Genomic DNA, 23845 nt, shown 5'->3' with positions numbered 1-23845 from the left:
ACAGGCCGTTTATATTGCATATTGTTCTGTGCACATTTGTATTGTATCTTGTAATACCATTCAGTTTAATCGTTGTATTATGGCTAAGAGTTGTTTAAACTGTTATAACTGTCGTTGTGCATGCAACGTCTTAATGTAATTTTCCTTGCATTCGCGATAAGTAAGATCCGTGCATAGGTTCTAGTTGCTGTTTGCTCAAGTGGTTCAATATGCATTTAGATATGTTCGCATATTCCTCTTTATCTAACGCGGTATTCATGACGCTGCACGGTTAATGCAATTAAGGCTTTACAACAATTAATTCACGTTTGCTCGAATTTAAAATAACTTTACGTATGACTTTCCAATCAACTAATTTACGTGTACACATAACGAAAATGTTTGCGTTACTCGATATCTTTAGACCTTTAGTGAATCATGCACCGTTTATTTTCAAACGCTGAAAATAGACTTAACGCATAGCGCGTACCTATAATAAAAAGGTACCTGTAATCCAAGCTCGCAACAATGATGCATTCGTTCGTTATTTCATTTCGACGTGATTGCGAAAACAATTATCACAATTGGCATTCGAAGTATCAGTCACGCTGTGGCAATTTATATGGTTTAGTCTGCTGTAAAGCCGTGCACGCGATGCATTCGTTTGTCGATATAATTTGAAATAATTTACCGTTTACAACGCGCGACGTGTTATATTTCTTGTTTAACATTCGTTTGTTAACAGAAATGTGGCACTGGGACAGCGCGGTTCTCTGAAGTGTAAAATGCATTTTTATTTTAATATAATTCGAAATAATTTATACATGAAACTTTCTACTACAACTATCCGCTAAATAAAGTTCTGAAGTCTTATCCTTTCTAAATACGCTTAGAATTTAACGCTCAATGCTGTGTCCGCAGTATCTACGTGGATATACAATATATTGTGTGAAGCTTTTAAGCTTCGTACATATACATATTGTTTGCAAAAGAAAGACCGAGTTTAACTTGTTTACTGCGAATACGCGTTGCGAACAATAACATATTATGGCAAGCAAGAATAAGGCTAATGAATTAATTTTGATCGATGCATATAAAATTATAAAACATATTAAGTTTATACAAATAAAAATACTAATCTGAGTTAAGAATAGTCATTTTGTTGTTTATTCATTTTATGATAAAATTAATTAAAATAATTGAAGGTATATTTTACATTTTTATTTTTAACAATTTTTAGATTAAATAACACTTGGAATTGTTTGAACGTTGCAAAAGTTAAGAAATTTATCATCAACCATACAACTGAAAAATTTGAAATACTGAAAATTATATTTTAAACATTGTATTTTAAATGTATTAAATTAAAAGCACGTATAAATCTGTCTAAAAAATATTTTACTTTCTAATGAATTTGGAGCATTTTGCGTGCTTATATATAATAAAAGCAATTATTGTCCTGTCGCAAAATTTGATCGGTGCATATTTGCAATTTTATCGATATTGTAATATCGTGATTAACTCTTTAAATACGCGATTCTAACGTATTGTGCTCTTCGGCAAAGTTATTATCGCTGATATCTATAATGAATAAAGATGACTGGCAATATGATTAAGTGTTACGCCTCAACCATCACAGTGATGTAATGACGTACGGGGTATACAATTGCTAGTTTCAATGGAGAATTCAAGTTGCAACAGATAATAGTGCGAGATAATGTATATTTATTTTATTTTATAAATTACATCATGAATGAACAATTAATAATAGGAAATTACATATTAAATAGTTGAATAGTTGTATTAATACATGCTTAATTTGCGTATATTTGTATACTGGATAAGTACTTCTATTTACATCAATAATTATTAATTTATTATTCAACAAAACTATTTGTGATGCCAACAAAGATTATATTTTGCATTTATAATAAATTGCGTCATGCGATTATAGATAATTTATACTGTTTTAAATGACAAATTGTGATTTTATATATATATATATATATATATATATATATATATATATATATATATATTAAATATATGTGACATTTTCGCAATAATAGCGAATACATTTAGATTCTATTACTAATAACATAATAATATTATATACATATATAACACGTTATTAATATATAGTAATAGAACCTAAATGTATTCGCCATTATTGCGAAAATGTCACATATATTTAACATTATGAGGACATATTTTTCTTTCTCTGTCCTTCTTAGTACTCATGGATAAACGGAAGGGTCGACACGATTGCCACTGGCCTCTCTTTTTTTAGGGAATTGGAAATGGCATCACTTCGGTTCAGTTGTTTGATTTCCCGAGGGAATATGTCTTTTTTTACGTTTTTTTTTAACGGGAAAACAGCAGTTTTGTGGTGATGATAGTGTAACAATACATTGAAAAATTCGATTTGTTTGGTATTTCATAACATTTTTTGGAAGTGAAAAAAGGTTAGAAATATATATTAGAGAGAAAAACAAAAATTTATGAAATAGTGGAAATCTGAAACATCGATCTACATTTTACATATTTAATTTTTCTGTATTTTTTACGATAATGAGATAAAAAATAACATCTCTTTAACATAGTTCGCAAGTTTTTGTTTTTAGATCGTCGAATTTAATACTACATACATTAGCAGAAAGTAACGCATTAGTTTCAAAATTAACACTTTCAGTGTTAGCTTTACCTATTAACCTTTTAAAATATCGTATCGAATAAGTACGTTTACCTGTGAACACTGTCACATAACTAACTTAGTGTTGTACAATTAAATTACAAGAGGAAAGTACTTTTAACTAGTATGCGTTAACTACTTTGCAAGCTCCGAGCTAGTATTCACATACTTTTATTTAAATGATCAACGAAACAGAAAATGTCACGAAATTTGTGATAATAAATGTCTGAGACATTTCACCGATTTAGAATTGATAAAAAATGATACAAATTTCTCTTTTTCTTTTCTCAAATGGGGACAGCGAGCCACGTGATGTTATTTTATTAAAAGATTCACCTTTTCAAGGGAAAAATCGTGATTCAGCGTTGTTTTCATGATTCAGCATGTATTTGTATCCAGCGACTTGTAGTAAGCGAAGCTTTACTATGGTTAGCATTAATAAATTAAATTACGGTATACATGTACTACGTTTTTCTTTGATAAGATGTTAATGAAAAATTATAAGAAGGATTAGAAAGAAGAAAAAACAGTATACAGAAAGACAATTTAGAAAACAACAATTCATACGATTTCGATATAATTAAATTGCGTATTTTTACCCATACGGCATAGGACACTGCACAGTACACGTTATAATCTTGTATATTGGATTATCATGTTTTAGAAACATTGTTAAAATACGGATGTGCAATATGATTTTAACAAAGTTGCAGTATTATAAACACACTGTGAAAATAGAGCTGTTGAAATTTTATATATAAATATTTGTGCTTGTTTGCGCATCTTCTGATTTATCAAGCTTATAAATTTTCTATAAGATTATAAAATTTTGTATTGTATGTAATTTGTAGTAAAAAAGTAAATATTCTTACAAGAGAAAATATTTTAAAATATCATTATACATATTTCGATGTTGTTTCGCAAGCAAGAAACACAAAGCTACTTTCCTAAATAACTGATGGAGTGTGCCGGTATACAATGCAAGTTGTCTGATAAAGCAGTTTTGAATGTTGTTGTCTAAACTTTATTTACCGACCGTAAATGAAACAGAAACTATATTTACGAGTTTGACCTCTCCTGTTTATTTTTTAAACAATTAATTGTCGTGGCTTGCTACGCTCGATATATCACCTCGAACGCGCTATCAATTCTCTCTATGCTTCATAATGCTATGTAATTTTCCAGTAAAGTGTCGAAGTCACGAATGGCGATTGTCATTAAGCGCTTCATTCACGTGCCTCTTGTAGGAACTTTATCGTTAACTCCGTTGAATATACGCTCGACCTTACGTGCGCGCGTTACAATGCAGACTCTCAGTTCACGTACAGGTAGGAACGATGCCGTGTATACGCCTTTTGTTGCGACTCATTGGTATGCACCTTGTCGAGGGCTTGTAGAGAGCGCCAAAGAGTCGGTATCGTGTACGGTAACATTGTTCTCGAGCGATAAGCAACTACAGCTTAATCAGTTGCATAATTAATGTTCGTTCGTTCAGAATCGTAATTTATTTCACGCGGGGCGCCGAGAGTGTCACTCGACGTAACGATTTGTCTCCCGAATGTAGGAGGAACGACGGGCATATTAAGTAAGCTGCTAAAACGCAAATAATTTAAATAATGCCGTTTAACAATACTGTTTGACAACTGGTTTTGAATTACAATTCTATTTTCCACGAATCCACCGCGTTCCCGACGTTCGTGTTTATGTATGTATGTAAATCGTCGCGATTGCACCATCGAGCATACCGTAGGCGAAACTTTGATGGACTCTTGCAAGCTCCAGCGAGCACTTTTGCCATACGGAGAGAGCTGGATCACGGATAAACTTCTATTTTGGAGGTACACCGGAGATCGATGTTCTCTCGGTGACGAACATCGTTCGAATAAGTCGCTTATTGAAGGCCCATCTCTTTCGTCATTTATTGAAAGCTTGAAAGTGTAATGAATCTCAATCAATTGTGATAGCAGATTAGTCAAATAACCACCGAATGATATACGTTATTTGTCGGCTTAATTTCTAGAGATTCGGTGGAGATATTTGGCTCACTCAAAATCACGCGTTGTCGATCGATGCTTATATTACCATGTGAATCATTCGTAATCAAGTAAAACGATCTGGAATCAGTTGCGACAAAGGGTTTGTCACACGTGCCCAATAATGTGAGCTCCTAGTTGTTGCGCACGAAAACAAGGCAGGATTACAGCCTTTGTAATACGCAATAAATCCTTTTTCCCAGTCGATATTATTGCGACGCATAAATCACTGTATAAACAGTTCTATTTTTAAAGTTTATTTAAATTTTATTCAAATTACTTGAATAAATTGATCTCCAAATGGCATTTAAAACAATCTTCAATTTATTGTTTCATCAATTGGAGAGCCATAGTGTAAGATTCTTTTTTTTCTTCTTACTTTCTTTGGTTTCTTTTGATTTAAGATTTTGTTGTTTTGCAGAGCGCTAGTTCGCTACAAGTAAGTGATTTGGCGACAAGTGACGACGTGATATATTCAGTTTTCGTATTTATTTATATTCTCTCTTGTAAGAAAATATTCTTGATTTTTATGTCTGTCACAGACGACAAATTCTTCACGTTATGAAATATTTCGTGAATCATATGAGAAAGTATCTCTTCTATGTTTCTTGCTATATTTTCATCTTTTTAGTATCCGTGTTACGCACTTTTAATTCTCTTATCGATTCCCGCTCAGCGAGATAACTTAAAAAAAAAAAAACTAATAATTCCAAGTGATATGCCTCTTGAGTTTTCAGTCTCCGCAGGATATCCGTTATCTGACCGTATTGCGCGATCTAATACTATTGCCGGCTCTGAAATGAACCGTCGACCGATCAGGCGATGATTAGGCTCAGCTCATTACATCCATTTGAAGGGTTATACGAGTTATATTGGATCTGATTACGGAGAATTGAGTCGAAGATGGGACCGGCTTGGAAGATAGTGTAGCTAACATTCTCTTCAGATCTGAACACTCAAGGAATCGATGTGTGATAGAAAACTTTCTTTTTCGTTCTTTTATTCTTCACGACTAAGAGCGACGAAACTTGATCTACCTTTCCCTCTTCTGTCTTGTTTCGCGTTTCTTTGTAAACGCGTGAAGAATGACAAGTTTCTTTCGTGTAGGGTTTCTTTCTCGCGTTTATAAAGCGTTCGCCATTAAAAAGTCAACGGTTAATCGCCAATCGTGATAGACCGAAGGAAGAATCCGTTGAAATGAATATGAAGCCCTTTCGATGTGCTTTTTTCTTTTGTGCGTCATTATAATGTTTTGCTCGATGCTTTTGAAAGCAAATATGTTTTTGTGCGAAGTCTTTACAAGATGATGTAAAAGTATTTTTTCTTTTGATGGTTTCTCTCTTTGCAGTTCGTTTTGTTTAAGTAGAATGGAAGATCGTATTTCTCGGTAATTATAAAGAGTGCTCCTTTAATCGAGCCTACAATAGGTCGAATGCTTATGTGTGCAGACAGAGATATTGATTCGAATTGGTTTGACATGACGTGATCATGTGAGATAACAGAGAAACAGAGCTCATTATTATTGTGTACGTATGTGTGCGTTGGATTGTAATAATAGATTGTAATATTGCTATTTTCTTATTATTTCTATTTCTTCTTTTATTTATATTTAATGAAATCTTATTAAAAGTAAATTACAGAATCTCATTTAAATGGACAGATGAATTTCCGCGCGTTTGCTCAAGAAAATTACGTTTTCTCCAGATACGAATATAATGATATTCGGAATAGACGTAATCTGTGTTTTTGAGTTTCAATATTTTATTCGGCTTAATATTATTTGTGCATCAATATAAATTTTGTTTTACATATGAAACATCGTCGATGATGTAAGTAAAAAAAAAAATCCGAAAGATTAAATAAAACTCAGAAATCGATGAAACAGCAAGATATATTATGAACATAAATTTATACTCTGTAACCTCTATCACACGGATTCCCTCGCATTTTTCCTGTTTCTTCTAGTCGTTTTCGCGCATGTCGTATTTCGTGTGGGATAATAAATGTTTGAAGAATGAGGGAAGAGAGTAGAGAGAGAGAGAGAGAGAGAGGGCGGGGGGACTATCGCGCCCCTTGACGTCAATCTTTCAATAAACTCTCATGGGTCATTGCCACAACGTAGCGATCCTTAAAGTAGGATTGGAAAAGAATAAATTAATGTATAAAACTGTGTTTGGGATTTGTTTGATTTGTTCTTGTAATATGTGATTATTAGTGAAATAAATATATACATGGAAATGAAATATAATTTGTGATAAATCTTTCCGTCGGAAAAATTTACGATTTAATGTCGCGTGTGCGTTGTATGTTTGAAAAAATAATTCTAAGCAATAGAATTAGAAAAAAATTATGTTAGACATGTGAAACAATCATTTTTGGAATATTCAAAATTATTAATGTAGGTAGTAATGCAATTGTATGTATTTAGATGAAAAAAGATATTTTAAATTGACATTTAAATATCGATTTAATATTAAAATTACATATGGTTATTAATTTGTACTTTATGAAATTGTAAAAATGTGATGTCGATTGTAACTAAAAATAGATTACATTTTATTTCTACGCGATATAAAAGTGGTATAACATTGTGGGCGACTTTAATAAAATTACAAAATTTTTAGTATCTTTCTCTCTCCTCTACTTCTACAATTTCTTTTATTTTTAAATGTTATTTCCACTTTGTTACATAATGAGGCAATACTTACATATTCGTGTACTGAATTATGCAATATCTCTTTCACCAAAATTGATGTAAATTTATTGGTTGCAAAATTAGAATTCGAACCGTCGCTTTCTGTATCGCTGCTACTTGTTGCTATTGAAATATTCAAAATTATCCAGTTACATCTTGTGTGCGAGGTAATTAACAATTTTCCAAAAGTATTACGTTCGTGTGACAAGCTTTTGCGCTGTTCTTTATGCGATCTCCTGTATTTTATAATATTGAAACCCGAGTTAAGTCCGTCTGAAAAGCCGCACTCCCTGATGTTTCACTGTCGTTCCATCAACTTCGTTTTTTCCTCGCAATAAATTATTACCTTAATTAAAGTCCAGGGAGCATTTCTGTACGCGCGGGTGTGTTCGAATGAATCTTGTTGGGGTTGAGGGAAACGGGGAGCGAGCCAGAATAACTAATGACCTCCATCTCTGCGTGTATAATATCGCGTGAACAAAATTGTTCGGGAATTTCAAAGAATCTCTCCAATTATTTTAAAAAGGGAGGAAAAAGTGGCACCGGCGTCCGGAAGTCATTTTGAACGATTGTACGTTTTTATCGTGTTTTCATTATTCTTTGAGATTTATTGGTCTTAACCTTCTCGTAAAGATTTTTTTTTTATAACGTGTTAGTACCTCAATTATTTTAAATTTATAGGATGTTTTATTGTATTTTAATTGTATTTTAGCTAGTGGACTTTCATATTTTAATAAGAAATTTTTTTTTACATAGCTAATGATTATATAGTTATAAGTTTAATTTGTAAAACATTTGCAAAGAAGCTTTTAAATTCTGTTAATATTTTGTGATTTTACTAATGTTTACGATGATACGTGATGCATTGAAACTGTTTTTTTTTATGTTTTAATTTTACGAAGTACGCACATACGAGATTTTTTAAAGAATTATATATGAATACAAGTATGTTACGGGGAAAACACGAAAACAATTTTTTTATTTATTTTTTATATAACGTTTCTGGCATTAGATTTAAAAACTTGATTACAATATGATGAAACGGATTTTTGAGTATTTATTCTGAAAGATAATAAATCTAATTTTATTAATAGACTTTTTTTGTATTTTCTACACGAATAACTTTTCTATGCATAAGAATTAAATGCAATACATTGGGAACGTAAAGTTTTGTGGAAATAAAGTTTCTTTTAATTTTATAATAAAACTTTTTTAATGGATGTTATATATGCTCGTATAATCAAGTTTCTCATGCATAAAAATTAAGTTATCTTAAAAATATAGAATTTTATAAAAAATTATTAAACATTTTGCGTTTTGGTTTAACGAAGATTATTTGGCGCATACTGAATGTAGGACGATGTTTTTGGGATACATTCGCAAAAGATTATAATACAATTCCCTAACTTTGCTGTATATTTGTCCTATTTTCTATGCTTTGTCTACTTGATAAGGTGTCGCTAGTTGATTGTCGTGACGGAAGGGTATTACGTTAATCTTGTTGTGCAGCGAGCTTTGTTTATCGACTTTGAGTTAGCGATGTCGTAGCTCATTCCGAATCGGAATTATGGCTTTATTCTAGTGCATGACGAGCCGCGAATTGTTCGGAATAAAAGTTGGTCGCGACATAATTTTCTATTCACCAACGGTTTTCGTAAACCCAAGGTAGATTTATGAGCTGGAAGATATTTTCTCTCCCAGCCTTTTACGATCGTCCCGAGATCTTTTTTGCGTTGCCTATGTGGTATAGTTTACACAAGATACGCGAGCGATCTTATAAAAGTCCGCCACGAAAATGTCCCATAAGGAGGACTGTTCCCCAGATAATCTTTACTTTGTTTTTGTTGTGTTTTATCAATGTTCAAACATTGGGATTAAGAAGCCATTGAGCTATTATCAATCTCGGAAAAATTGTTTGAACGAAGTTAACAAGATAATGTATCCATGATGAAAACGGTTTAAATGATGATCGTAGTACAAGGGATGGACAAAAATTATGTAAACACTTAGGAAATATATTATTTTTTATTAATAACATGTTAAAAAAACTTATTACTTATTTTTGATATTGATTTTATTCTATCGTTTAGATTAAAATAGAGCTCGTACAATATTTGAACAGTCACCAATAAAATTTTGTATTATTCTTTTAAAAAAACTTTCAATTAATTATATAAGTGAAATTGGAGGAAGAAATTTGTTTGTCGTATTATTTTCCAAAATTGCCTTTTTCATTTCAACATTTTAACATTTTTCCCGGCCAACGTAACTACTTGACTTAAATATCATCAAGTCATTGCGAGTAATTTTGAAAGGTGAAGTAAAAAAAAACATTTTCTTCTCCAATATTACTTAAGGATTCTCCAATATCTCTTAAAAGATATTCTGCTATAAAAATTCTGATACAACATCGCATTGATGACTGAGTTTAAGTATAGTACAACCCCTCCAAGCAAGAATGAAACCTGGTATTAAAGCCAATGATGAGTCAGCCTATTATTAATAAAGTAAATAGCGTATTTCCTAGGGGTTTATTTTGTCTGTTCCCTGCGTATTCTATTTTATTTCGTACATGAGAATTTTCCCGAGAATCTTTACTGTTTTAATTACATATAAAATGATACGTCTGATCGAAATGTAATTAATAACTTTTTGTTCCATCCTAAGTTTATCTGCGGAAATAAATTTAATTGCGATCAGAGCCATTGCGATAAATAAGGAATTTTATTTTATCGAATTTTTCTAGAGTTCTTTTTAACTCGCTAAACACAAACGTAATTCGTCTCTTGAATATTGAGCGCGAATAAAACAAAGTCAGCCGTATTACATGCTAAATGTATCATTAGGTAAAGATATGTGGATATGTACTAATATCGTGTGTCTATAGAATGTACTATGTGAACATCGAGGCAAGCGTGATATCAAGTTGCGGGCGTCGTCTATATTGATAGCTCTTACCGAGTTCACGATATACATCGCGTCGTTGGAGAACCTTATGTCCCTATCGTAGCCCTCTATAGTGTCTCATCCTGCCTGGCGCCATTACTGTGCTGGGCAAGTGTACCGAGCTTTTTTACTCTTCGACCGTGCAACATACCTAAGGCGTAAAACGCTTCCTACGAAAAGCTCCGCGATGTTAGAAACTATATTAGTTTACGTGCGTTACTTCACTTCGCGCTTTCCAGCTGCGAAGCCTCGCGTTATCATGTTAGCTCGCGTGGAAATACATAAAATCTTGCTTCCTTACGGAACAAGTTGGTTTTTCTTTATATAGATGGATGTATTAAAAAAGTAAATCGCAATAGGGTGGTGAGCATATAACAGAGATTTGTCTTTGGAAAAAATGTATTGCGAAATTATTTTTGCCGTTATCTCTGTATCTCAAGGAGAAACGAGGAAAGAATATCCGATGCATTTTGTTTATAAATCTTCGACTTCACCATTAAATTTATTACATTGAGGTAGTAAGATCTATCGCAAGTAATTGTGTAAGATTTATAAGAACGTGAGCTCCACAATGCGGCAACACTCGTTGCGACGTAAACGGTGCGCCTGGTTTTATTCCTGGTAGAAATGTCGCGTGACATTCACAGGAATCCCGATATTGTTCAATTTCAGATGGAAATTACGGGAGCATCCAGGACGAGAACATCGCTGCTGGAACGCACGATGGCAATTACGCTAACTACATGCAAATATTAGGTGATACTATTGTTGATCGTTGCTAATGTTAGGAACGACGGAAAGCAGACGTTTGGCATTCACGTAAATGACATTATTTCAGTCGCGAGGGGGGGGGGGGGGTGATACATGATTAATAATCTCGAAGCTTTGTTTTCAAATGCCGTCTGTGATGATTTATGATTCAGGGATTTAAGCTGACATTTATCATTTTATTTTAAAGTGACTACTAAAGATCAATTTGAGATTGTCGCACGAATCGGCAATTTTCTCGCGAACCGTCGGTACTTTTGATTTGTATTTGAACTTTAACCGTGAATTTTCCCGCAAGCAAATGCCCTATGGGTATTTGATACAGGAATCTACGTCGATGCACGCTTTACTGCTTCGCAGTCGCAGATTCAAAGCGGATCTGTCATCGCTCTGGACTCGTCCTAGCCCAAGGATATGAAAAATAGAATAAAAAAAAAAAAACTCGATAGTACTACGAAATTTTTAAATTGTTCCGCAAATAACACTGAGAAAAGTGATGAATTAGTTCTTTTATTCGAGCGAATGACAATATTTTTATCATATCGCCGTTGACTGATATACCGCAGTAATAATTTGTCAAGTGTTTGTCGGACTAAAAGAGGGACGATGGTGTTATATGCGTGCGCGCAATTAAGTGCGAGGCAGAAGGGCAACTTTTGACGGTTAGTGCGGTTATAAAGAGCCTCGTTACGTTGGATAAGTGCCATCCAAGTGTTTCGCTTATTATCGCGAGGTCTCACGACCCGGGGGCGGCGGCCGCTCGACACGATCGAGCGGACGCCGGAGCTCTATGCGATGACGATGAAGTGCGACGAGAGGAAGCGCGAAATGTTCTCACGGCGCGCTTGCAGCGAGAGCGGTCCGCATCCCGGTATACCGGGATACGGTAACGTGCCCGTCGGCGGCCACCTCTGGGGGAAAAGAAATCAAGGACGCACGTCGGCGCCAGTCGTCGGTCACGTGAGACCGCCCGCTATAATCCTGAGAACGAGGAGGAGCTGGCCCGTCGCGCCCACACATTGCCGAAGGTAAGTGATCGATTTCACGTCGTCTCGATCTTTGACCTCCTCCCCTGTGCGTCCTGTGACTAGGCCACCGCTCTTTCTTGTATATACTCACTTGTGTAGCGATGGATTCGTTCGGAAATTTAATTGGACGATACCTTCGCCCGCGGGTATTTAACATTCAATTTTATGTAGCGCCCCCGACCCCGAGGCTAACTCTGAACGTTGAATATGAATTTGGTAAAAAAGCAAAAATCTCCTGGGAATAACGAACGAAGAAAAGTTTTTTTGCCCATTGTGTTTGTACACTCGAAACTTGCAAATAAGGCGGGGCAAACAAATTTATTATGGCTCGCGTTTACGGGCATGAATATTACATTCTCTATATTGAGAATCACTGTCTTAAAGCTTATAGACCAAGGTAGCTTCATTTCCTTATCTTCTCAATATTCAACGTTTGTCGGATATCGACATGGATGTATTGACTTTTCGCTAACGCGATGCGGATATTTTCCGGATGTAATTCGAAATTGAAGAGAATTTTTAGTTTGTGTTTCCAGGAAGGGAGAGAAAGAGAGAGATTGTGTTATTATTATATGATTCTATCAGCTTTACGTACGAATTTGTGTGATGAGAAGTAATTGCTCTATTAACAATTGGTTCGTGCTGTTCAGTCTAATCCAAACATGTATGTTAACTATATATTTGATAAAGATAAAATCCAAATACAGAAAATGTATAATACAGCAAATAAATTTGAATTTGAAATAGGAATAGGATTAAAAATATTTTCAATTTGCCATAAGTGTAAATCTGAGGAACTTAATATGTTTTACTTTACAAAGAAATTTATCACAAAATCACATTTGATGGCAACAGTAACACTTGTTGCAAAACGTTTACAGTATTGCGACAAACCATAAGTAACATTACATACGTAATACTTCAAGAGATGTCCTTGTAGTGATAAATGCGAAACAAGTTTCTCTGTTTATCACGCTACCGCTAAATATAAGAAGGGAAGCATATATGTGTGTGTGTATGTGTGCATGTGCTCTCTTTGATGCGACTTCCGTTCTCTCTTTGTTATTTTAATATCGATATCACGCTTCATTACGAGCAGGAAGTTCTCTGTCTTCGCGTCCTTTTTCTTCTCGTCTAATATTCGGAGCAATATATTGAGATATTATTTAGCGATGAACCGATAAGTCGTCAGATATATTTTACAAGCCGATCACTAGTCAAAAACGTTATCGTTGTAGAATTAAGGAGATACATTTTGACGGGAGTAACGTGAATAAGATGCGATCCTTCGCCGTCGCTCCTTGATCTTTTTATTTACGCTTTTGTACATCTTCATATTGTCTGATCTTTTCGTATTCCGTATTCACTGTGCTGACTGGTAGTTTTTTTTTTTACTTTTTATTCCACCAAGTTTGAGCTGGGAGGATTTAACGACGTCATTCTAATCCCTAGAGTGGAGTTGCATCCTTGCCGGAATCTTTATCTCTATTGTATTGCAAACAACGCGTACCGAGAGGAAAGCAGGCTGATAATTGCTTTTACAGTGATTTTTTTTACCGCCAGGCGAAACGAGAAAAAGAGTTAACGTCGACGAATTAAAAAAAGAAGGAGCATCATTTTTCATATTTTTAACGCAGCTTCCATTGTTTGATATGCGGATCACGTATAACGTTACCGTGCCGTGAGCTAGAAGCCAGGCTAGATTTAACGCTATAAACGTGATGCACCAGTTGGGGCTAATACCGACCATAAGGCTGCTTGTTTGCACAAGCCTTTGCCTACACTACTTACATTACGTCAGATCATTGCGTAATGTGCGGCGTAGTTGCTTAAATAGTGAAACATATATCATAACTGACTAAATAAGACACGAAAGTTTTTTTGTGAGTACGATTATCTGTATCATTATTTCATCAGCTACTATACTCGTCGTTTCCTATATTTTTATCTCGTGTTGACATATTTCGCGGACAATTTCCGCGTAGTTATTTATAAAATGTTAATTCTGATGTGTTTTGTAACTCTTTACAATTTTATGCTTTATTGCGTCGATGTCTTGTCATTCCCTTGCATCTTCCTTCACAATTAATAACCGTTTATGAATTATTAATGGCGATATGATGACTCGGCGCTTTGGTAATGAATAAAGAGTGCTGAGTTGTGTGTATCTTTAGAAAACAGAATTTCCACGACAGTAAAGGGCAATTGTTGTTTATTTGAGAAAGGAATGGAAGGAAGATGATTGCGCCAAAATATACATGATAGCAATTAAGATACTAATAGAGCAGGCAAACGTTCTCCTTGTTTCCTTTCTCATAAACAGCATGGAGGCAGGAATAGTAGGGAACAAATGTAACTACATAATGTAAAGTGTTTTTCTCTTGGGTGGCTATTGGACAAATAACGATCTTGTATATATTTACATATTCGACAATGTAAAAATATTACACAGTATCAAATATAGAGTGTCGATATTTTTCTAAAAATATTTGCTTGTATGTTTGTTCTGTATACTCATTTTTTAATTAGATTTTACTGCATGCATTGCGAACTAATGTGGCGAACTTGTTTACATCGCTAAAAACAGCATAAGCAAGAATTACTATAAGAATTTTTCTTTTGTATTTTTATTGAAGAGGATATGATTCACCTTACAAAGTACGGCTTTTTAAAGCAGAGCTAACGCTGCAGGCATTCTAGGTCACATTTTTGGCAAAACTGAATTAATAACGCAAATGTGATATCTCTTATATGAATGGATTTCCAAGTGTTGTGTAAAAAAATCTCTTATTTCCGTTCTTAAACGTAATATTGAAGATTATTAGCCGTTATAATAATGATATTTCAAAACAAGACGAGTTTGAAAATAATCTTTGCGTTACGATCTTTATGCAGCATTATTATTTATCTCATCGCGAGAAAAGTTGTAATCAAAGTAAGATTTTCTTTCTCCGTTTTCTTTCTCCAGTTATCTTCGTTGCAGCACGGGAATTAGTCCATGGAATAAAATCTTGTTACTTGTATTTAGGTGTGTGCGTGTAACGCATTAGCTATATTTTTATTACACTTAAAAAAATATACAGATGCTCTGGACATAACAATTTTTTCGCCATAAATTATTATTGATTAATTTTATTGTTTTTTAATTTGATAGCTACGCATTACAATATTTTAATTTTTTTTATACATTTATATTTTTGCTACAAAGTTGATTATATATCATATCCAATTTTAGTTAGGATAAACTTTAATTAGAATTTTAGTTGAAAAATAAAATTATTAACCTTTTAAATATAATGTTCCTCACTAAAGTATTCTTGTTATTTCACTGAGTTTTATTTTTCTGTAGCTTAAGACACAAAAAGTATTGCTGGCTTGTAGAAACAACCATCGTTCTTTGAGACTGTAGTTTCTGTAGCTTAGGAAATATGATATTTTTCTCAGATACACCTTGCGTACATCTAGAAAAAGAGCTTTTTTCTGCGAAACAGTTTTCTAACGAAAGTATCAAAGTGTAGACATTTCTGTGAAAGAAAAGAAATCAGAACATCGATGATGAACAAACATATTTATTTTCAAACATATCAACACAGATATACAACACAGATATACAAAATAGTATGAGCTGCAAATGCCGTTTTGAATTGAAATAATATTTTTTTATAGATGAAGAGACTCTGTAAAAAGTTTGTTATACAATTTTGAACTTGTCACGTTTATGCAATACCTTATGTACTCAAGGGTAGTGTTTTAATTACCGTGGCACAAGGCTGGTGGTTTCGCTTTAACTACGTAATTATTTGGATGTGTTAAAGTTAGACAATTTCTGAGAATATTTATATAGAATGAACCAAATTTATGAGCAAAGTAATAAGAGCGAGAAAAGTTGTTATTAAAAGAGAAAGAGCGAGAGAAAAGCGACAGAAAGAGTTGTTAGTATTTTATTTTACGGTTGACTGTAGAAGAATTAATTCGAATTTACGATTTTTGTAAATGTACATTGCATACATTACATTTTAGTTTTCATAATTAATTTATGTAATATAACATTCTATAATATTATATAACACTCTAAAAATAGTTTTGTATATCTCAAGAAATTATGTATTTAAAAAAAATGAACTTTTAATGCTTGGATATTTTTTATAAAATATTCAAGAGAGAAAAGTTAAATTTATTAAATGCGGTAATTTATGAAAATTATACAATTTAACATTTGATTGGAATTTCATGTACAAATACAACATTTGCGGAAAATAACCGAGGATTTTCGGAGGAATACAAAACGCCGCACACTTCGATATTCCTGCGTCGTGAACTACTTTCTGTGACCGTCGTTCATCGATCGGTCGTATCTCTTTGGATATGTGTGACGAGAGTTAGCATATATAGCTTTATTAAATTGTAACAATATTTTTAATTATTAATCGATTTTTTCTAATGCGGTACTGTAACTCGAACATTTAGCTTTAACTTGTACAACATGTCTACTTGGCTGATAAATTTTTAATACACACACACATACTATGCTAAACAAAATGTATAGTATGTATAGCATCTACAGAGAAGGATAACAGTGGAAACATTATCACGCTTCTTTCATTATATATTTCATTAAAAAATGCTGGATTACTTTCTTTGCGCGATTTTATTACTTTATTTTTTAATGTCAAGGATGAAATCATTTCTATTTTTGACGAGAGACAAGATCCGATAAGGAAGAAGACTTTAATGTCGTAGGCTCTGAAAGGAAGGACTCTCACGCTGAGGTTTGAAGAGGGTAATCATAGATAAGAGTAAGTCAGGTGCAAGAGACATAAACTGACGAAACTTTGAACACTACATTTGTGTTGAAATACATGGATTTTCATTCTTTATTCGCACGTCTGCATTTGACAGTGAGAGGATAGCAGAGAGCTCAATTTCTTCGTCTAGAAAGATAATTCCTTTTATGTGTTCAATATTAATTATCGGAAAGTTTATCTAAAGTAAGTGTGTCGTTGACGTCAATTGTATCTCTTGTTAGGTCTTTATTGGAACATAATTTCTGGCAGTTCTCCAACGGTTTTTGTTGGACTGTTCAAGATTACATTGAATTTTTTTTGTCTTATGTTTTATATTTTCAGTGTTTTAACTCGTATTATATCTTTACTTTCGTCTCCTTTCATTTCCCTACTCTTGTATTCTTTTCATCTTTAGTATCTTTTTCTTTAATCTTAAGTCCCTCATAAAGGAAGATGTATCATTAATTTTTGGCTTATCTTTCCTCTTAAGACTTGTGCATATATAATAAGGCCGTAATACTTTTTGTCGGTATAATCACTTACTTTAGCTTAGGAAGCCTGAGATGAAATTGGCGTTGTATCTCTATCGTTAGCCGTAGTATTTACAGTCGTGTAACAAGTACCGAATTCAGTACATATCAGTAGTACATGTAGTTAAGTAGTACATGTAGTTACCTGCGCGGGCACTACCTGTTCTGTGTATTCGATAAATGAACTGCTCAGTCCTTCTTGAACTTTGAATTGCGAGTCTACATATGTGCGTGTATATAATAACAAAACACGCTATTAAGCTCATGCTAGAAACAAAAAGCATGAACATCGATCCTTATCGTGTTTATCTGTATCATCTTCACCGGCTGAAAGTTCGAGGCAATTTCTCACGCAGTTACACGAAGCTTTTACCGTAGACAGACTAAAAAGGATGATAAGCTCTTAAAGACATTAAATTGTTAAATTTTTTAGAAGTTTTTTTTCTTAGAAAATTACTGTTTTACATTTAGATTTTATCTTTCTACAATAAGAAGGTACTTGTACTTTATGAATTAAACATCTGCACCTCTTGTAAAATTAAAGACATTTATAAATTCATTGTTTTACGATAAAATTAAGAAAAGCCATTTTCTCTTTGATTGTTTTTTTTTTTTATTACTTTTATATTATAGTAGGTCGAATGGAAGTTAAGATATTTTTGGTAGGTCGATAAAGCGTTCGTTGATCTAGTTAGACGGATGAAAAATAAATGACAGTGCAATGGCGATGAAGTTATGGCACTGATTCGATCAAATACAAACCCGATTCCTTTCTGACACTTTTATATCTCTGATATCTATATACTTCGCGACATTTCGCGCGCGATTATCGGGGGCGACATTTCGGAAAATGAGACGACGAGGTCAAAGATGCTTAGGTGATTGCACCTTTATTATATACGCGATAGCGCGCCGGCTCGAGAATTTGCGATCCGCAGCGTGCACACATAGCGAGCGTTTTTAGTTCGTATTTCGGTGGAAGCACGAAACCACTTTAGCGTGTGTTAACCCCTGTGTGTCCGCGAAAATTTCCTGCCGGGGGAATTCTTGTCCGCGTGTCACGTATCCCGTGATCGATATCCAGCGTGTCGATACTTTTGCCGTGCGCGCCACGCGGATATATTCTTTTTCACATGCGCATGAACCGAAAGTACAAGTGGAAGTGGTAGCCGAAGTCGGGATAGAACTGGCTGTACCCCTATGTTGTGTTTTGCGCTCTGAATGGACGTGAGAATAAGCGCATTTTGTTCGCTGGCGGCGGATTCGCCAGTTCTGCCGATATCAAGGATAACGAACGTCGATTTATCGTCGGTCTTTTCCCATTCGCGGAAACTGCATATTTTCAAAAGTCACTCCCTCGACACGATGATTAAGAGCAGTACGTGTACGTACGGAAATTTGATTAAACATCGAAATATGAATAATAGTAGAATATCGCGTAGGGAGATTTGTCCGGTATATATACGCCCACGAGAGAATAATTCTTTTATAAAGGAACAAACGATGCAATTCTACACCTCGGTAGACGTGGTAGAATAAAATTATCGATTTTAACATTTACATTTATATCACGTTTGTAATCAAGGAAGCAAATTATGTAAACTAGAGAATAAAGACGGATTTCATTTGACTCTTCTGAATATGATTATTTTAGGGGGGAGATAGAAAGCAAAGAGATGCCGACGAAATTTATATTTTAAAGCTGTTTACACAAACTGTTACGAATATTATTTTATGTACAAATTACATTCTTATTGAGTTCAATGCACGCATTCTAGACATCTGCAAGCCTTCTTTCAGGAAAGGATGTGGCCTAAATTTATATTTTTCCATTTGTTAATAAGTATTAAATTATGGATTATTCAAAAAGTATTTATTTACTTTACTGTAAAGCAGTTAGGAAATAATAAATGGAGCAGAGTTTATAATAGCATACATATAATTGATTGATATACATGATTAAACGACACTCTCACAGGTATTGTGCTTGTTACGTAAATACGCATCAACGCCGTCAGAGATCGTAAAATCGTATATTTTCAGTTCAGCGTGTCTCGCTTTGTTAATCTGCAATACGGTATACAACACGCTAGAATGCGTCACGTAGCAGCCGATACGGATCTGGAACGTCGGCTACGTTTGCAATTATAATTCCCGGGAAACTAGATAAACCATACTTAAACAATGACGAATAACGGCGACGCATGGAAATTCTCTTTTCCGAAATCCGATGAATTAAACTTTCCGCTTATCCGTTTAATCCAACCGCGTCGAATATAGTAAAGATCCATCTCAAATGATAGTTCTTAACTTCATTTGTTATTCCATGCAGTTTGCGAAGCGTAATTGCGGCGCTCAAATGGCTTCCTCCGCGTCAATTTCTCGTGTGCTCGCACGTTACACATAGAGGCCCCACGGTTATTGTACGTGCCACCCTTTTAAACCCTGGGTTATGTTAAAAACAACCTTGCCGCGTAACGCCGTGTAAACGGATGTTGTTTAAACCTTTTTAGTTTAAAATGCGTTTCGACGATAAAGCGATTATGTGAATTGATTCGATTATCATGGTTTTAGACTGTGCTTAAATGTCCAATATGCGAGCGACGACAAATAATGGATCTCTCGTAGAACCCAGGGATTATTGTACAAACTGCATCGTAGGGAGCCAGCCGTATAGTGTTTGCATAGGTTTGACGTAATATGTCGTGAGCATAGGGTCGCCGCTGATTAAACCGTATAGGATAACCATCGATTACATATTCGGTTGAATTACACATAACGCGAGTAAAATCAGAATGGAAACTGGACAAATCGAGGCATCTGTCTATCGCGCCGTCGGAAGTTGACGTTGTTATAGAAATTTGATATGTGCGTCAACAGTCAAGCAACATCCATTTGGTTCCGTTTATTAGATCGACATACTTTAATTAACGCAACTTTCACACTGGGGGGGAGGGGGGGGGGTTATCGACGCACAAAATCCAATTTTATTAATAAAAACGTATATGGGGATCAGCATATTCTCTTTTGATTAGGTCACGCGATAGATACTTTATTTATTATGGTAGAATGCGAAGACTAGCTTGGCAACGTAAGGCGCCTTTAGTGGAGATTGTGATAAATGAAGCTAATCGCGGAGTCCATAAATTAAAAGGCGAGGTAAATTTTTTTATACGCGAAAAGAGTAGCAAAAGAAAATAAAACTTATAATGCAAAAAGTACAAAAATATAATTATTAATGAGGCAAGTTGTTAACGAGAATTTCAAGAGAAAAAATGTTGACAGCGTTGTGCGACTGCGTACCGATCGATGGCGCCTCGTCAGAGTCGCAAATTGGACAATAATCGATGAATATTTTATGACAATGTGACGTTGATGGGTTATTTTGCGATGAATAATTCGGTGAAATTTTTATTACGGTAGACGATCGCGGGCGCACTGATTTTAATCGCAAGAATCGCCGACGTAATGAGCGCAAAGCTTTCGCGAAGCTTATCGTGCCGAGTAGTCGGTGTGTCTGCAATGCAGTTATGGAGTTACGGGTTGGTATCGACCTGTTATACGGCAGTCATCAACCTGCCGGCAGGTAAGTGTATATACACAGGTATGTCGTGAACGGCGCGGAGGAAGAATTGATCGTGCCCTCGTCGCCGCCGCCGCAACCGCCGTCGGTATTTCTTTCGGAATTTGTATATCGCGGAATTTTAAAACGGCTTTAAAAACGCATAATCGCCTCTTATTATTAATCCGCGTCCAATGTGAATTTATAATCAGTCACAAATAGGTGGATCACACGGCCAGTTTTAACATTTTGTAATTTTATCACGAGTACAGTGCATATTTACATTTTAAATCGAATTTATGTAATCAAGATCGTAACCTACATATTCATTATATTAATTTTGGCGCATTAATTTCAGGGTAACGAATCCGTATATTTATGATAAGAATTTATATAATTTTGATATGAATTTGCAATTAGTGACAAATAATCGAATTGTGTATATACATATAGATGCATACGACTAATTGTAATGTTTTATCATTTTATTTAGCGATTATAAATCATTTACAGGCATGATTATGACTACTTAATTACATTTATTTTACAAAAGATTTATTTTGTAGAAGATATATTAATTTTAAAGTGAAATAGATACTTATGATAACAGTTTATTTTTAAATTAATAAAATATTAACAATAATATTAACAATAATATTAATTATTATCGTAGAAGTTTAGATCAATAACAGGTAAATAAATAGAAAATAAAAAGGAAGATATAAGAATTGTCTATGAGTTTATTTTATCCAGAGTATCTCGATTTTTATTCCATTAGTCTGATTGTGAGAAGACTGACTATATTTGAGTTTCTTAGAAATGTTCAACCGAAATCTCCATTAATCTATTATCACATGCTATTTCTATGACAAATATAATATGGCACAAATATATATTGACCGGCAGTTCTGAATGGTTTTGTGCTCTTATTTCCAAATCGTGTTGGTATGACATATACGGTATAAGAATGTCAATACTGACGTAAATAGTAAAATTTCAACTTTATCAAATAATTTAATTACTATTTACCGTCTTTATACAGCAGCATGAAAAGAGTGGTTCGTGCAACAAGTCTTTCATACATACATTACGTAAAGAATTCATTAAAGAGTATTATGTACTCGGGACGATTTGGAAGATTTGTGTTGTACAATTTATTATTCGCGGCCGCGCGCAATACTTTACACAGAAAAAAAAGAGTAAGACATTTTATTTTGCATTATACTAGATGATTTATGTTTTATATCCACGACGTCCCGAGGCATATTTTCTTTGTATATAGTTCAGTAAAATGTTCATAAGCATCGCGGCAAACAGGAGACGCGCGTGGAACGTTAAACCTTAAGTGAAGCAGTAAAATTTCACTAGCGTAAATGGCTATGCTACTATAGCTAGGTCATATAAATTTTAAAAAATATTAAAATATTGCTTGTGTAGAAATGAATAAAAATAAAAAACAGTTCAGAGACAAAAATTACTCTCGAGGAGGGAGTGAGTAATTAGTTGAACGTGAGTAATTATTACAATTAGCAGTAACTCGTACTAATTTTTATCCGCAATTTTTGTAATCGTATTAATTAAAATTCCATGCGGTGGACAATTGAAATTGACCGGAAATATCAGATGTAGAAAAACTTGGTATAAAATCTATATTTTTGACGTGGCATTACATATTTTGAAGATTACAACTTCGTTATGCTTCATAAATATGTTGTACATATTACACATAGTGTAAACAGTCTACATTTGCATTTTTTAGACGCACGTTTTTTACACTTTCGATACTTATATTGCGATTAGAGTTTAAAAAAATTAGTCAGGGCGTATATATTAATTAGTTGAAACATTTTGTTTATTGTTTATAATCTATTAATTTTATCAAAAATAAATGCGTGGATAAAATATTTTTTCTGTGATTTGTTTTTAAATTAACTATATTTGTCTGAAATAAAAAAGCGCATGTACAGTTAACGCAAGATCTTATTTATATATGTATACGTATATGGTGCTGCGCTCTGATTTCGATTTCCATAAACGCGATAAGCCGATAGGTTCCTTGCTTTTCCGAGGAGTTCTATGTTTTTGTAGAATTCTTCCTTAACCCTGTGTCGGTACAGAGCTTTTGCACTGGCCGAAGCTTGAAGCTTTTGTATGGCAATCGATAAGCTTCGTTGAGTACCGAATGTCTTGTTTTATCCAACGAACAGCCGACTGTCGGAAAGTTCGAGGACGATAGCAATTTAGCGTGATAAAAGAAATAATTTTTTCCGAATTTTTAATAATTATTTTTTTATTTGTATATAATTATACTTTTACTTGTGATTAGCGATACAGAACATAATTTTATCGTATGTATTTCTGATCAATTTTTTTGTTTCAGGTAAGTTTTAACTGTGTTGAATGGATGTCGTGACGATCCAATGAATGATATCAACTATGTAGGGTAAGTTTGCATGTGTTTAATATTGAATTGTTGCATGTAAAATAGGTCATTGTATATTTTTAAGTTAGTTAATGCGCATTTTGAAAAAATATATCAAAGATAGTATAATTACTCTCTTTGACATATTTTTATCTTTACTATAATAAATACATTACATTATAAATTTACGTTAGCTGCCTGAAATCATAATGAGTGAATAGAACACTTTTTTTTAAACTTTTGAAGAATTTTAATTTTTTCTAAGAGAGTCCTTTAATAAAATCGATACCATAACTACCACAATTCTTCCATAAAAAAATATTCTAATATATAATACAAAAAGTATTATACTATATGTATAATTTTATACTGCAAAGTATGAATTTTATTTCTGGGTTTATCTTTG

At 33.8% G+C, this 23845-nt stretch overlaps 1 protein-coding gene across 7 annotated transcripts in view; it reads left to right on the top strand.

Moving 5' to 3' along the window:
• Window positions 1–23845, top strand: part of LOC105835059 (cAMP-specific 3',5'-cyclic phosphodiesterase) — a 330289-nt gene that overhangs the window by 23999 nt on the left and 282445 nt on the right. For 6 of the 7 annotated variants that reach the window (XM_036292364.1, XM_036292362.1, XM_036292361.1 and 3 more), the window contains exon 3: window positions 11018–12141. The exons of the other annotated variant lie outside the window; for it this stretch is intronic. In XM_036292364.1, the coding sequence (XP_036148257.1) occupies window positions 11909–12141 (233 nt within the window). In that variant the 5' untranslated portion in view covers window positions 11018–11908. The remainder of the gene's footprint in view (window positions 1–11017; window positions 12142–23845) is intronic. 7 annotated transcript variants of the gene reach the window in all.

This window comes from Monomorium pharaonis, chromosome 9 (assembly GCF_013373865.1).
Source record: "Monomorium pharaonis isolate MP-MQ-018 chromosome 9, ASM1337386v2, whole genome shotgun sequence".
Classification (NCBI taxonomy): Eukaryota; Metazoa; Arthropoda; class Insecta; order Hymenoptera; family Formicidae; genus Monomorium; species Monomorium pharaonis.
This window is presented reverse-complemented; position numbering and strand designations above follow the sequence as displayed.